Genomic DNA, 14688 nt, shown 5'->3' with positions numbered 1-14688 from the left:
TTGTAAGGGCGGCGCCATGTATGCAGCGTGAGTCGATGAGTATTTGTCTGGATGAACATGGATTCATGGAGAATGCCGACTAGAAATCGACAATTTTTTGAGACCTCTAAATAAAACGATGTTATATCCGGGATGATCTCGGGGTCGTTGTCGGTTATTGATCAAGCTCGACGATCTTCTCCTGTCTGAGCATTCTCTTTGCTAATACTGTGGTGATGAGCGCCATGCCTGCTCCCCAGGCAAAAGGAAGAGCCCATCCTTTATAGTGTTGGTACAAGCCACAAGATACAGATATAGAGTAAGTACTCACCTAAAGCATAACCAATTTCATGATTTTCCAGGCCGAAGACTACACCCCAGATAATGGCGACAACCGAGAGACCAGTGACAGCCCATATACGTTCAATCTGGGATAAGAATTGTTTGAATATAGGACTAGAAATATAGCGATCATTCCACGCTTGTCTCCACGCCCTCCCTTGCTTCCCGTCAACAGCCACCACATCTTCCACGATAACGTACACGCCCGGTCGTAACGTATCGCTCTTCTGGAGAGAGGACATCCTAAAGGGGACTTTGATTTGCAGAGCTAGTAGTATTTCTGCAATAGTCATCTGCGCTGAGACCCAAAGAATCAAAATCGACAGCGGTAACGATACAATTTGGAGGTTCTCGGTCGTGATACCGCTTGTGATTAACGCGGTAAGCACGCAGAACATAAAGACAAAATTCCAGAAAAAATAGTCGAAGGCCCATCGATTGTTTGATCCTAGCGGACGACAGTCCGAATTAGTGCGCCACAGCGCCCAAGCCCGGATTAAAAAAGCCAGAAGCGATACGCCGCCCATGATGGATAGGAAAATGCTCAGAATTATCGTCAACGACAGTGAAGTAGCGTAGTGCAGGGCGAAGTATCCGACTATCGGTAAGAGACATGATGTCAGAACTATGGGCGCCCAGTACAGGGTGATGGGCAGCTTGTGTTGGCTCAGGTCGAGCGGGAGGAGGGGAATTTTGGTGGATGGCGATGATGCGTCTTGAGGTTGATATTCAAGCATGACCACGGCCGTTTCTGCGAGCTGCAAGTCTTGAGATTCAAGGTTGAATTCACCACAGAATTGCAAAACATGTTGTTTTTGAGCGTAATCTTGGAATCTTGTTTTTAGATGTAGCGTAGTAGGGTGGGGAAGTCCCGACGGGGCTCAAAACGGCCCCGGGGGCCGGGCCGCACCATAGGTCCCCGAACCATGATCGACCTATCAGAAGGTCTCCTATAGGAGATCGCCCGTGCGATGCGGCGCTTGCGCCCTGGCCCTATACTTTATGATGGTGAGTGCCAGATCCTTGGCATGTGCATGTCTTATTTATCTCTCCGTGTAGTAGTATTCCCAGCAGTCTAGTAAGACCTCTTCCTAAGTTACAAGATCGTCACTCCTCCTACCCATCACACTAACTTCCATTTATCTTCAAGTCATGCACATACTGATAAAAGTATCAGAGTGGAAGATGCCTAACATTCAGCTAATTGTTTTTTTTACTCTGGTATACTCTATGAATGTGACAGCCAATGAGAGGTCTCTGAAATTACTATGTAATATCAACCGATCGCTTAATGTGTCCAGAGGGTTGCGAGAGGCGGAACGGGAGCAGAACATATGGGTCTCCAACTGTATGGTCGTGGTGATACCGAGACTATGGGAATTGTACGGGCGATTAGTAAATGTCAAATGAAAAGTTGTGCTTGAATAGAACCACTGTACTCTACTTACTAGGATGCAGCGTCACGTGCTTAAATCGATTGCTCTAACCATCTTTTCCCCTGCTCCTGTCTCCACCTTCTATCCCATATGGCGACCCGCAAGTTGTTTTCTGGGCCTATCACCCTCTCCGAAGCATAAGAGGAGGGGTTCAACGTAATCCACGAGCTTGAATACCCGCAGCTCCAACAAGCTTTCTTTCAGCGCCTTGAAAGCCAAAGTCACCTTATTCGCTCCCTTGTTGCGATGACCCGGCGAATTGCAATGTCTCGCCTCCAGAATACTGGCGCCATGGATCTTTTAATGTCTGCGTGCCGGCTGGCGTCGACGCCCCCGACCCGGAGCAGCCCAGGTTCGTCATGATCCGATTTCCACTACCTTACCGTGTCGGAAAGGCAACGCAATCTGGAAACGCAGACGAGAAGCTTAGATGTGAAGCCGCTACCTATGCGTAGCTTCAGGAACACTGTCATTTGGTCCCTATACCACATTTATACGGCGTAGGACTATCCACGGGCCAGCAGGTACGACTAGTGGCATAGTAGTTAAAACTTCAGAGCTCGCTAATCCTTGCGTCCCTCTGCAGTTGACCCACGTAAGCCACCTACTGTGGTCGTCACGCTGGCTCCATGGACTTCAGCGACACTTTTGGATCTTGCTTGGCTGGCCGTGTCTGACCCACTACATCCTGCATAACTCAAGCGCCCCGGCTTCGCTCGGATTGGGCTACTTGGTGATTGAGACTATCGCTGATACCGAAGGAAGAATACTTTCGAATTTCCTGGGATGAGAAGCGCGGGAATGAACGCTTGCATAGCAATCTCCAGCGAGGCCTCGCGCAAATATTACTCTCGCTCGCAGGCGTTCCTCTTCCCCGCATTGGTGCGTTCCGACTTGATGATGCCGGCCATATCCACCTTGACAATCGCCTACTCAGCACCGAAGTCATTATGCAAGAGAACGAAGACCTTCCCCTGAACGCCCCACGTCACGCGACCTACGCCCGTGTAGTTCGCTCTTGCAAAACTAGACGCTTTTAGCAACCGGCTACTGCACCAGCCCAATACTGTGACAAACGATATCGACGGACGGTTCGAAATGGCAGGTCTTGCCGCAGCACGAGCCATCTTTCCGCAGATGTTACAGAGAGACCTCCGTTCCGGCCCCTTCGTCTGCACTCTGACAGATCTTCACAGAAGTAATATCATCGCCGACGATGATTGGAACATCGTGCGCATTATTGACCTCGAGTTCGCCTGTTCGTGACCTCTCGAATTCCAGCAGCCACCCTACTGGCTAGGAGGACAATACACTGATGAGATTGATCACACTTCGTTCGGCCCTTATTCAAATCGCGGACTCCTGAAAGGCTTTCGTCCATAATACGAAACGGATGGGCCAATGGGACTTTCTGGCTTACTCTCGCAATTGCGGATCCAATGGTCTTTTCCTCGATCTTTTGGTATCGCATTTTGCCTTATCGACTACATGTTATAATATATCACGCGACCGATTTTACGCCTTTGGGGATTCTTTGGGGCAGTCCTGAAATTATACACAACAAGTTGCAGGATCACGATCAGCACTTGAAGAAGCTTGATAGTATTTTGAGTAATAAGACGTGGACGTATCGAAGTCATAGATGCAAATTTGTCTACGATGATCAAATCCTTTCCTAGGGTCGAAGCGCAATCCTAGTTGTTGGACTTCTTTGGAGGGGTCGGAGGAGCCCGAATAGTATGAAATATATCAACGCAACGAAAGCAACAAAATCTAGATTGTGATTTAAACTTCCGATGGGGATCTAAATGTGAAGCCTGAGGCAAATTCCGTTAACTTATCGGAGCCGGAGCCGCTCGGCCTCGACTCTGAAGTCCAAGTCAACGGGTTCCTATAATTTGTACAGAAATCCTTTCTGTCAAAATGTAGCGCATGCTGGAAGAAACATGAAAAGTTTCAGCGCTACTTATGGTGATATCCGTAGTTCTCTGTCATTACGCGCATTTGCCTATCAAAGGTGCTCTCGACGGAAACAGAAGTGCGCAGGGTAATCCCTGTTTGTTCGCAATGCAAGAGTGCAGACTCCGACTGCCGTCGCTCAAAAAAGGAAGACACTGTGGTCTACTTGAGCGACAATGAAATTGCGCGGAAGGGCTACATTACCACAATAGAAGACATAATTACCTTTCTGGAGTCGCACCTGGCCAATCGAAGACAAGACACCCATAATGCGACCAGAAGTGAGAAGATTCCTGCAGTTCTCACTCCGACACCAAGGAATGATGACGGGCCTCTACAGGAAATCCTCGCACGATCACAGCTCGGCGATACGAACGTGAATATGGGCCTATTGTCGCTGCAAGCGATGGCCGAGCCACGAGATCGATCTGCGGAATTTCTCAAGGAGCTATCCGTGCCACGTATGATATATATATATATTACGGGATGAGATTGCTAAATATATCAGACACCCTAGTGGACAGCGTGGTCTTCTTCATATCTCACACGTCGAGGCATCAGGGTACCTCGAAGCATATATGGAAACAGTTGACTTCCGCTTCCTCGTTTATCAATAGAAAAGGTCCAACAAGGCATCACGGCCATTACCGATCCAGAGGATAGCAAATACGAGGCTATGCTGAAGAGAAACCCAGCTTATATCTTTATGGCATGTATAGTGATTGCGATTGTATCGCTTGTCTCCGCGAATCACTCCACTGCCCATGGATCTTTCGTCTCTATACACATTATGGCGAAATGCATTCAAATGCTAGATCATGTTTTCAATCAGGAAGATGGTGTGGATATTATACAATGTTTACATCTCCTAGTTATTTTCTCGTTACACAGTTCTGCTGCTGGATCGTCTTGGCATCTTGTTGGATTTGCTATGAATAAGTGCATTTCTCTAGGATATCACCAGGAACAGCCCACTTGTTCTGTGTCATTTGAAGAGCTGGAGCAACGGAGATGGGCTTTCTGGAGTTGCTATCTATTGGATCGCATGATCTCCGCAGGACTTGACTGTCCTTTCTCAATCAACGATCAAAATATCACGGTTTTATTACCGGGACAATGCAATCACTTCGACCAGCTCCATGATTGACGCCGAACGGATATATTCATGGATGTCCCTTCAAGTTCGTTTGAGGAGTAACGGCCCAATACTAATGAGTGGCGCGAAGTACACCACAGAATTGACTCAACATGATGAACGGGCACCCCCTGGTGGATGAACAGCATGATACAGTTGAATTCGAAAACAGATTCCCCTAAGGACACTCACGAGGTGTTTCTCTGCCCGTACCCGAAACCACACTAGTCCATGTTAGGTTAATCTATATATAAACCCTGCTAAGCTATATCGCGTCTAGAACCGTGTTGGATTTCAATGCTCAATGAGTCATTGTGAAATACTGTAAAGCTCTACGGAATGTTCTGGGCAGGTTCTGGGAGATCTAGCGATCTGGCTTGATCCGTGCCTATGTCTTCCCTTTCCTCCATAGCCTTTTGTCTCCATATACCTCTTCTATAACAAAGGCTATACTACTGCTGTAGTGGACTAACCCTAGAAGGCTAAGATTTTTCTCTATTGTGTCTGCCATGGCTATGTACAACTCTCTTCTGTCGCTCTTATTAGCACTTGGGGTCTCCCCATAGCTGGTCCCGCCGTAAGCTGACGAAGATCTTTAGAGCTTAAACCTGTGTTAAATATAAGCGATAGCCTGTATTACGTTATAGCACCACTTAGCCTCAAGAGCTCAAGCTATAGGAATAAAATTCCCAATATACCCCAACCCTAGGATACTTCCGTAGCCCTTGTGCCATATAATCTAACTACAGTCCTTCCCCATCTATGCTCCACAATGAGCCCGACTACACAAGCCGGCTCAGGTGAAATATAATACTACTACTCTAACTTTCTGAGTAGGAGAAAGATAAAGTCTACGACAAGGATTCGCTAAGCTATATCTATTACTTTATAGAATGGCGAGTCACCCTAAACAATAAGGCTGTGGTGAAGAATATAGAGAAAGACCCCGTACTGGCTCCAGGCGCCTATTGGTAATTATTCTTAGAAAACAAATTGTAAAAAGTCCTTTGAGAGAAAGTCTTAGGCAACAAAAGGATCAGGCCTAATAATACAGCGATTGTTGTTTTAGTCAACGATCGGTCCTAGTGTAACCTAAATAAGCGATTTAATAAGATCGACATTATTTCAATTACTATCGAGAAATAGCTTCAGATGTGGTCTAGTTACTTCAGTCGAGGAAAGAGACTTACGTTAAGGATATATTTTAACTATATTAAGAACTATATTTCTCTATATACTAGATGGAAGGGGGAGAAGAGAGATAGGTCTTCTATATATAACAAAGAGAATTCTTAACGATCGAGATACACAGCTGGATATTAAAGAAAATGTAAGTGGTCAGAAATTAATCTAGCGCTATATATATAATTTGATGAAATATAATTTAGCTATATACTACTTAGGTCCCCACTATTAGCTTAATCTAATAGAAAAAAGTATTATCGACTTTGTACACAAATATTAAGACGTTTGGTCTCTTATATAGAGAAAAGTAGTATCCTAGAGACCTACTAAGATATTCCTGATAGAATCCGGGAAGCACTATATATAGAGGAGTAGCAGAGGGACAAAAAAATAAAGTAGAAGAGTAGTAATATTCCTGTAAGTAGTATATCTTATCTACCTATTAATATTAATATTCTCATTGCATTTGTCAGGGTGAAATCAAGTTCGTTGGTTAATCATTGTTTCTGTTTGAATAGGCTTCCCTGCGTTCCTTGATATTGCTTTTGCTGCTTATCCGGGCTTTGTTATTTGGAATTTGAATATGTCACGGCGTAAGAAGGTTAATATTATGGCTTTGGTGGGGGTTGGAATTTTGTGAGTTTACGACTTTGATTACTATTGCCTATCTTCCTTAAGCAATTTAAGTTACTGATAGGTTTATAGGTCGTTTGCCTTTTCGATGAAGAAACTTCTGAAAAGTCAAGGGTTGGATAAATTCTTCGGTAATGAGTTTACTTTAAAGTAGAAGTTTAAGCGCGACTAACCTTTTACAGACGGTAGTATCACTATTGGTATATGAAGTAGCATTGAGAATGATTTCGTCCTTGGCGCTGCTTGTCTTCCCGGGATACCACCTGTTTTCCGCTCGTGTCGGAGTTTCATCAAATCTCATACGTCGAGTAGCGAGGATACTTCTATGAATGATAGTGGTGATAGATCACAGAGTAAAGAGCTGTGTCGTGCTGTGGAATCGTGGAATCGTGAGGCGTGGGCGACGGCATCTGGTTCTAGGGGCGAGGGAAGCATACGGCCGTCAGAATGTTTCTAGATCAGTTCAACTGGATTCGAGGGAATAATCCATGGAAAAGATACATAACACCGTAACAGAACTTGATTCATACTCATCCATATCTATCTCTATTTACAATTTGGAGTCTCGCACTAGTCAGATAACATTCTTCAATGGCTGAGAAGCCAGGTAGCGGCGCAGATTATCAGCAATCAACTCCGTACATCCCTCAGGTCTTCCTCCAGCTGCATGAGGCGAGACAATAAGATTAGGCGTCTTCCAAAGACGACTGGACTCGGGAAGCGGTTCAGTTTTGAACACATCCAGCGCAGCTCCTGAGAGTTCCCCTTTCTCCAACGCATCCGCCAATGCATCCTCGTCAATCGAGGTACCACGACCAACATTCACAACCCACGCATGCTTAGGAAGTAACTTCAGTCTCTCAGCATTCAAAGCATTATTCGTCGCCTCGGATCCAGGCAGAATCATCACCAATGCATCCGTCTCAGGTAGAAGCTCGGAAAGCTTATCTTCACCGAATACCTCGACCCCGTTCCGGACTCCATGGCTACGCGCTACACCCTTTACCTCTGCGCCGAGCGCTGTAAGGTAGGGAGCAAGTTTCTTGGCGATGCTTCCAAAGCCCCAGATTAGGATGCGCGAGTTACGGACAGTAGTGAAGTCGTTTCGAGGAAATGAGCCGCCTAGATGAGCCGGCCATTTAGATTGAAGTTGGTAGTCGCGCATTTCGTGGAAGCGGCGTGCGCCGGAGAGGAGGAGACCGAGTGCGTGTTCGGCTACTGGGCCGTCGTGGAGGCCAACACCGGATGTTACGATGATCTTGGATTTGTCGAATCCTGCGCTGAGGACGTCGTTGGGGCCTGCGGCGAGGGACTGGATCCATTTTATGTTTTTGAGGCGCTTTGCAGCGTCTTGGAGGTTGGTGGATGCATTGGCCCAGGTTATGAGGATGTCGGCGTCGGTGTGTTCTTCTGGGATTGGGAGTTTGACGTCGTAGGGGTGGAGGGAGACGGAGAAGCCTTGGAGACTTTGGACGTCAAGCTTGACGGAGGTGGGGTAGAGGAGTTTCATTATGGAGGTGGATGTGGTGTATGGTTTGAATTGGCGAAGGAGGTGGGACATTGAGTTGTTTAAGAGAGGGGGAGAAGAGGAGAGTTGCACAATATAAATTGGATGACTGATTACAATGCCCCCACTGATTCTCGTGTTTTTACACCAATCTGAGAGTGTCGGGGAATGGGCGTGGGGGTTGAAGTCATTGAACCCCGCTGCCCCCGCACTCGGCGAGTTGCGACGAGATCGGACAGTGATGGGTTTAACACATTTACTTATAACTTATTATTTCTGTATTTTTATTGTTCTTAGCTTACGGAGAGCAGATTCCGGGTATTAAGTGGAGATTTTGATATGGTTAATCTAATTAATATACAAGTTTGAGGCTAGGATAATCATGCCCGCGGAGAGGTCACGATGATTAGTGAGCAAGCTTAAGTTACATTACGTATGTAGTAGATGCGCTCTTATGGCTGTAGGTTGACTGCCCATATAAAAGTAGACTAGAATATATTACTTCCAGTTTGAAATCCAAGTCCAAGTGTACTCCAGTGTACTCCAGTGTACTCCGAGATAGTGTCAACTGGTTCATGCTGATCACTGGACCTGACTAATCACCACGTGACCGTGACAAAGTACAATTTTTGTTTTGATTTTTGCATTAAAGACATTCATTGATCACAGATGGGATATTTGATGATTTATATTGCCTGGATATACATTGGGAGTGCCGCGAGTCTTTGAATCAGCACACCACAGTCTCAATTGACTCCAATAACGTTTCAAATGTTGAAAGCATGGCCCCATTCTGACAGGGATCCACTTCCTGGTATGCTCGTTTTACCGGATCCCATCCGAAGGCAACAATCTGAAACACTGCAAATCTCATAGAGCTTGGACTTTAAGCATCTTGAATGGTGAATTCAGCCTAGAAAGGACAGAAATGAAAAAGGAGCTCTGTACGAGTATCGCTGGAGTGTGATCCGGGGAACAGGGGTCCCGCGTTTGGGGTTGCACGGTAGTCGAACAGAGAGACGCGAGAAAGCAGCAGTCTTTTTAATCAGGGGAAGGGAAGAGAGGATATTGATAAAAATTAGAAAATGTATCTGAGTATAGTAATAGTCAACAAATAAATCCGTCCAATCCGAGAACTATTTTCTATTTTCTTTGCTGTGTGAAAACTCCACCACCGGCGTGTTACTGTACTCTCTCTGTGTTCTCCCCACCTTAACTTATTCTGCCCCCTTTCCCTTTCTTCTCTTCCTCCTCTTCTTCTCCCGGGTTTCTCTTCTCTTCTACTTAACCACCCCCTTCCTTCTCCCGGTCGTTGTTTTAATTGTCTCCTGCATTCCTTGCAGTGACAATCCCTTTCTCCTTCTCCACCCTCCGGGATCTCTCCCCCTGCCGCTCCGTTGGCAGTCGACAAGTCAGCGATGGCGGCCGTGACAGCACCCACTCCTAAGCTGGATCGATACATCGTCATCCACGTTGCAACAACCTGTGACGAGCATGGCGTATATGTCACTAAGGATTCTGCGGAAGTCATTGAATTGGGCTGGATTTTGTTAGACACCAAGACCTGCGAGGAGGTACATACTCTCTCCCCCTCTTTCTCTCTCTCTCTGGGCCAACACACTTTTGCCCGCCCCAACCAATTCCCTGCGCCCGCGTGGTCCGATCACACAGCCCGAAATAGAGATCAACCAACAAATTACAGACAGGAATCAATTCCAGCTAACATGTACATTTTTTTTCTTTCATTTAGTTGCACCGTGAAAGTGTCTTGGTTAAGCCCGTCAACACTCCCATTACTCCGCTGTGCAGTAAGCTTTTTTTTTATCCCTGATCCACATCAAGCCGAACCAACAATATCGAATGGAACGGCCCTACCGTTAACTCACGAACAACGATAAACTAACTTCGAAATTCAGCGAGTTTGACTACTCTTACATGGGAGCATGTTCGCGCTGCAGGTACTTTTAGGGATGCCATCTCCCGATTCGATGCCTTCGCCACGGAACACCTCACCAGCAAACACCTCGAGTTTGCTTTCGTGACCTTGGACTCGTGGGATCTGCGCGTTCAGCTGCCCCGCGAGGCCCGTGATAAGGCAGTCGTGCTGCCCGCATACCTCCAGCACTCCAGAACCTTCGACTTGCGAACTGAATATCAACGCTGGCAAACCCACCACCCCGAGTCCTTGCCCTTTGGCCCCAGTTCTCTCTCCAACATCTGCGCTGCCCTCGAGGTCGAACCCGTGCAATCCTCCGCCCCTATCAAGCACAACCTCCCATTCCATTTGCAAGCACTGGCCCCCGCTTCGCCACGCCGTGCTATGGAGGAATCCATCACTTTGGCCCGTGTCCTGCGGGGCTTGATTCGCAAGTCACAGCCCCCTCATGAGCACCCGGAGATCCTCACTCGTCCTATGGATGCTCACGCCGATGTCCGGGCATTCCTGGCTGAGCGTAGCAAGGTTCTTCACTTGAGTGGTCTCCCTCACGATACCACTCAGTCTGAATTGGAGAGCTGGTTCACTCAATTCGGTGGTCGTCCTATCGCTTTCTGGACCTTGCGTACCCCCGATCAACACAAACCTACCGGTACCGGATTCGCTGTCTTCTCATCTCACGAAGAGGTCCGTATCCTCCCGCTCCATGCAGTTGTTTTTTCTTATCTTTCCTGTTTTTCTGACATTCTACTTAGGCCGCCGAGAGCTTGTGTATGAACGGACGCGCACTGAACGAGAAGGCCATCGAGGTTTCCCCATCTTCCAGCCGGGTTCTGGACCGCGCAGCAGAGATCCTGACTCCATTCCCGCCATCGAAGAACCGCCCCCGCCCCGGTGACTGGACTTGCCCTTCATGTGGCTTCTCCAACTTCCAGCGTCGCACTGCTTGCTTCCGTTGCTCGTTCCCTGCGATGGCTGCTACACCAGACCCAATGGGCTACGGATACGGATACGGACCCCCTAACATGATGCCCCCTCACATGGGTGGCCACGGTCACGGTCACGGCGGCATGGGCCACTCGCGTGGCATGGGTGGTAACGGTGGTGTGGTTCCCTTCCGTGCTGGTGATTGGAAGTGTGGCTCTGAGGGCTGCGGTTACCACAACTTCGCGAAGAACATCAACTGTCTCCGCTGCGGCGCACCTCGTTCAGGTGCCGCTGTTGTGGCCGACTCCGCATTCCCCTCGCCTATGGATCCTCCTTCACAATTCAACAATATGGGTCCTAACTCTATGGCAAGCACCCCTGCCCCAGGACCCTTCGCATCTACCGCTGGTGGCTTTGGTGGATTCGGTCAGCAATTCGGTGCGCCTCCAAACAACTATGCTCTCCCTACTGGTGGTCTTGGTAACGCCCCAGCTGCCTACCCTCCCATGGGTCAGGTGAACTCCGGCTACGGCTCGTCTAACACCTCCCACTCCGCTGCCTCCTTTGCCAACCCTGCAACCCAGGCCGCTTTCAGCGGAGCTGATCATGGCGTGCCATCTACTAGCGCTTCCAACGGTGCCTTCTACGGTTCCGAGAGCTCCAGTGATCCATTTGCCTTCCTCTCCAGCGGTTTGGGAGGATTGACTGTTTCTGACGATCCTCACTCTCGTCGGAATGGCGCTGGTGCCAACAAGTCACCTGCGTAAATGTTTGAGAGAGAGAGAGAAAGAAAAGCTGTACTTAGTACTTATTTGAAGCCCGACGAACCGGGCGAAAACATCACACTTACTTTGTCCATATTGCATCCCTGCATTGTGGCAGGTATATGCGTTGGTTGATATTCGTTGATACGCATTTGTATAAGGGATTTCTGCGGTTCCGGTGCATCGGGTTGGAAAGGAGCAGGCGGATAAGCGTTGTGGTTCCGGATTTTTCATCGCCTCGCCGTCCTGTGATTTGTGGGATGTTTCTGTTTCTATTTTGGTTGTTTTTTTTCCATTTTTTTGTCCATTTCCATTTTCATTTTCTCCTGTGTCTTTTTTTTTTTGTCATTTCTCATTTTTCATCTCCTCATTTGGTCGTTGGAGCGGGTTTGGGTCTCTTCATATCCCGCTCTTTACTGGATTGGATTCCATTCCATCTTGCAGCACTCTGGGTTTTTTGGTCTGTTTAATAGTCTTGTTTCAGATGGCGGCGACAGGGCTTCACCGTTGCCTTATCTTGTCTTGTCTTGTGTTGTGTGGGTTTCGGACGCAAACGCATTGTGAGAGCCTGGGTTGCGCACTCAACCTGCTTTGCATTTTAGATCTTTGGTTTGGTCCCTTTCTGCGTTAGGTCATGGCAAGCGTCGGAGAATTTCACGGTCACGGTCTCGGTCTCGGTACGGTACTGATCTCACGGGTGGGATATACAATGAATCAATATCAATGGGTCGGACTGGACTCCGTTGGGGGTGTTGGGGGATTTCCTTTTGTGCTTGCGCTTGCGTTGCGCCGGCTTCCAGTTTATGGATGTGGATCGATTGAATCCAGAGTTCAAGTTTTCATTTCTTTGAGGACTGGACTGGTTTGGTTTGGTATTCAATGGGCCAGCCACTGTGAATGCAACAAAAAGATTGTTCTGTCTATATTGGTTTTTCCCTGATTCTTCCTATTTCTTTTCCTCTTCGTCTTCGTGTATCTTTCTTGTACTTGTTCAAGTTTAGTAGCCCGCTGTTACCTATCATGATACCAGGGGAGCGTGTGATATATAGAACTCGCATATGAATGGAGAGATTGGGGAGCTGATAACAACTTAAGATCAAATGGATATTTGTAGCTAATAAGTACTAGCAGATGCCAAGTGTATACTACGCAACTTGAAGTTCGCATTGACTCGACATTGGCGTATTCGGGACTAGGAAAAGAGCCCTTGGCCCTATATTAACCTTTTCTGCCTAGTACATCCAAGTTGCCATTGATATTATAAGCTCTACATTAGAAAGACAACTAGAAAGAGGATTAGAAAGACAACTTGAATCAGAAAGAAAAGTAGACAGCGAATTAGAAGAATATCTTTTGGACACTTCAGCTTCCAAGATTTAGCCATATAGACCGCCTCAATGTGCATGGGGGTTAGGGACTCCGTCGCCAGGCACTTCAGTTTCCCGAACTCGACTCTGTGCCTCCGTTGTAATCGACTTGGTCTGTCTAAAATTCCTCCCTGTCATATAATTCTTCGAGAAGCTCGAACGACTCTCGTTCAGTATAGTCGTCTGGGACCTCAGTACCTTGGCTGTCAGGTACAGCGTTGTGAAACTCCCCTCCCCGTGGACATAAATACTTACGCACATGTTCCATGTGCAGATAAGTTGGCTTCAGGCTCTGGTAGTTTTGCGTATGCGGCCATGGAAGTCTCATCTAGCGCGGTGTAGAGGGTCTTCGGCATTTGAGACCATAATACGTTCAAAGTTTCCCGTCGTCAATTAGGATTGAGTAGCTTCCGTCTTTGTAGTCCATGTAAAGAGACAGATCATATCCAGTGTTTGACGAGGATGAAAGAACTTGAAAGACAAGAACGATTTTCGATTATTATCACAGTGATGACACGAACAGCCAGCAACTGGGACTTTCCATCCAGCAAAGGCTTCAAATTGAAATGCTAGTTATGTACATTTCCATGCATGAATGACCATACTAGAGGACCAGCACAGAGATTTTAATATTTAAATCATCAACATCGGTTCATTCGCTTCAAGTTCTCATAGCTGAGGTGGGACCAGAGCGCCCGGAAGGGGGGAACCTCTTATAATACAATCACATACCTTTAGGCCATGGATATTGCCCAGTTAAGATCCAAACCTATTAGGTCTTTTAAGATATCCATATCTTTGAAGTATAGGTTTTCTTTCTTGGTAACCTCCTTACCGGCGTAATCTAAAAATAGCTAAAAAGAATAATTCTATATTGTCTTTCGGATCATCTTTTAGGTCATGGTTCGAAAATATCTTCCGATTTATCTTTCTTTCTGTGTTTCTATCTGTGCAAAGCTTAAGGTATATATAGCAGTATACGAGACACTAAAGGTTAGTATAGGGCCAAAGGCCCTTTTCCTACTAGAAGTTCCAGATGGAGACCTCACTATCCATACAGTAGAGATTTATGTACAAGCACAGAGATCTGAGTTCCTCGGCGATGATTGAATTCTTAGCTATAACCCTGGTTCCTGCCTTCAAGTTGTGTCCATATAGAGCAAAAATTGCATATTAAAATCATGGTTAATAATAGAAAGAAGCAACCCCCCTACCTCCCATATATACTACTATCCATCCTGAGCTCATACTCTCAAACTTGAACACGCTCCTTGAATGGAGGAACCTGTGCGACAATAGTCGCGTAAGAATACGATGTAGTCAACCCTGCTTCATATCCATAAGCCACATACGTGTGCGCAGCCTTCCGATACCTCGGACCTGCAATCCAAGTGAAATCTTCCGCAATCTTTCCACAGAACTCCTTGTCGTAATTCTGTTAATTTGTTCAGTTCAGGTTAGCGAGCCATTGGCCAATTTGAATGTCCAGGCAATTTCCAGCTTGTACTCAGGATCAAG

General features: G+C 46.9%; 4 protein-coding genes across 4 annotated transcripts; 1 reads left to right on the top strand and 3 right to left on the bottom strand.

The window, feature by feature from the left end:
- Window positions 1-154: 154 nt before the first annotated feature.
- Window positions 155-1058, bottom strand: N7478_007489 (uncharacterized protein; the record flags this gene model as incomplete). Its single annotated transcript, XM_056923703.1, has 2 exons — window positions 155-258; window positions 311-1058. The coding sequence occupies 2 exons, from the start codon at window positions 1056-1058 to the stop codon at window positions 155-157; spliced, it is 852 nt and encodes a 283-aa protein (XP_056776429.1).
- Window positions 1059-7243: 6185 nt separating this feature from the next.
- On the bottom strand, window positions 7244-8179 carry N7478_007488 (phosphoglycerate dehydrogenase; the record flags this gene model as incomplete). The annotated part of the gene is made up of 1 exon (XM_056923702.1): window positions 7244-8179. The coding sequence occupies one exon, from the start codon at window positions 8177-8179 to the stop codon at window positions 7244-7246; it is 936 nt and encodes a 311-aa protein (XP_056776428.1).
- A 1415-nt stretch (window positions 8180-9594) lies between these two features.
- Window positions 9595-11806, top strand: N7478_007487 (putative RNA binding protein (Arp); the record flags this gene model as incomplete). Its single annotated transcript, XM_056923701.1, has 4 exons — window positions 9595-9750; window positions 9927-9984; window positions 10093-10799; window positions 10868-11806. 4 exons carry the CDS (start codon window positions 9595-9597, stop codon window positions 11804-11806), a joined length of 1860 nt encoding a protein of 619 aa, XP_056776427.1.
- A 1482-nt stretch (window positions 11807-13288) lies between these two features.
- Window positions 13289-13526, bottom strand: N7478_007486 (uncharacterized protein; the record flags this gene model as incomplete). The annotated part of the gene is made up of 2 exons (XM_056923700.1): window positions 13289-13373; window positions 13426-13526. 2 exons carry the CDS (start codon window positions 13524-13526, stop codon window positions 13289-13291), a joined length of 186 nt encoding a protein of 61 aa, XP_056776426.1.
- Between the last annotated feature and the right edge of the window lie 1162 nt (window positions 13527-14688).

The sequence above is a fragment of the Penicillium angulare genome (genome assembly GCF_028827245.1).
Source record: "Penicillium angulare strain IBT 27051 chromosome Unknown utg000005l_segment0_segment0, whole genome shotgun sequence".
NCBI classification, from domain to species: domain Eukaryota; kingdom Fungi; phylum Ascomycota; class Eurotiomycetes; order Eurotiales; family Aspergillaceae; genus Penicillium; species Penicillium angulare.
This window is presented reverse-complemented; position numbering and strand designations above follow the sequence as displayed.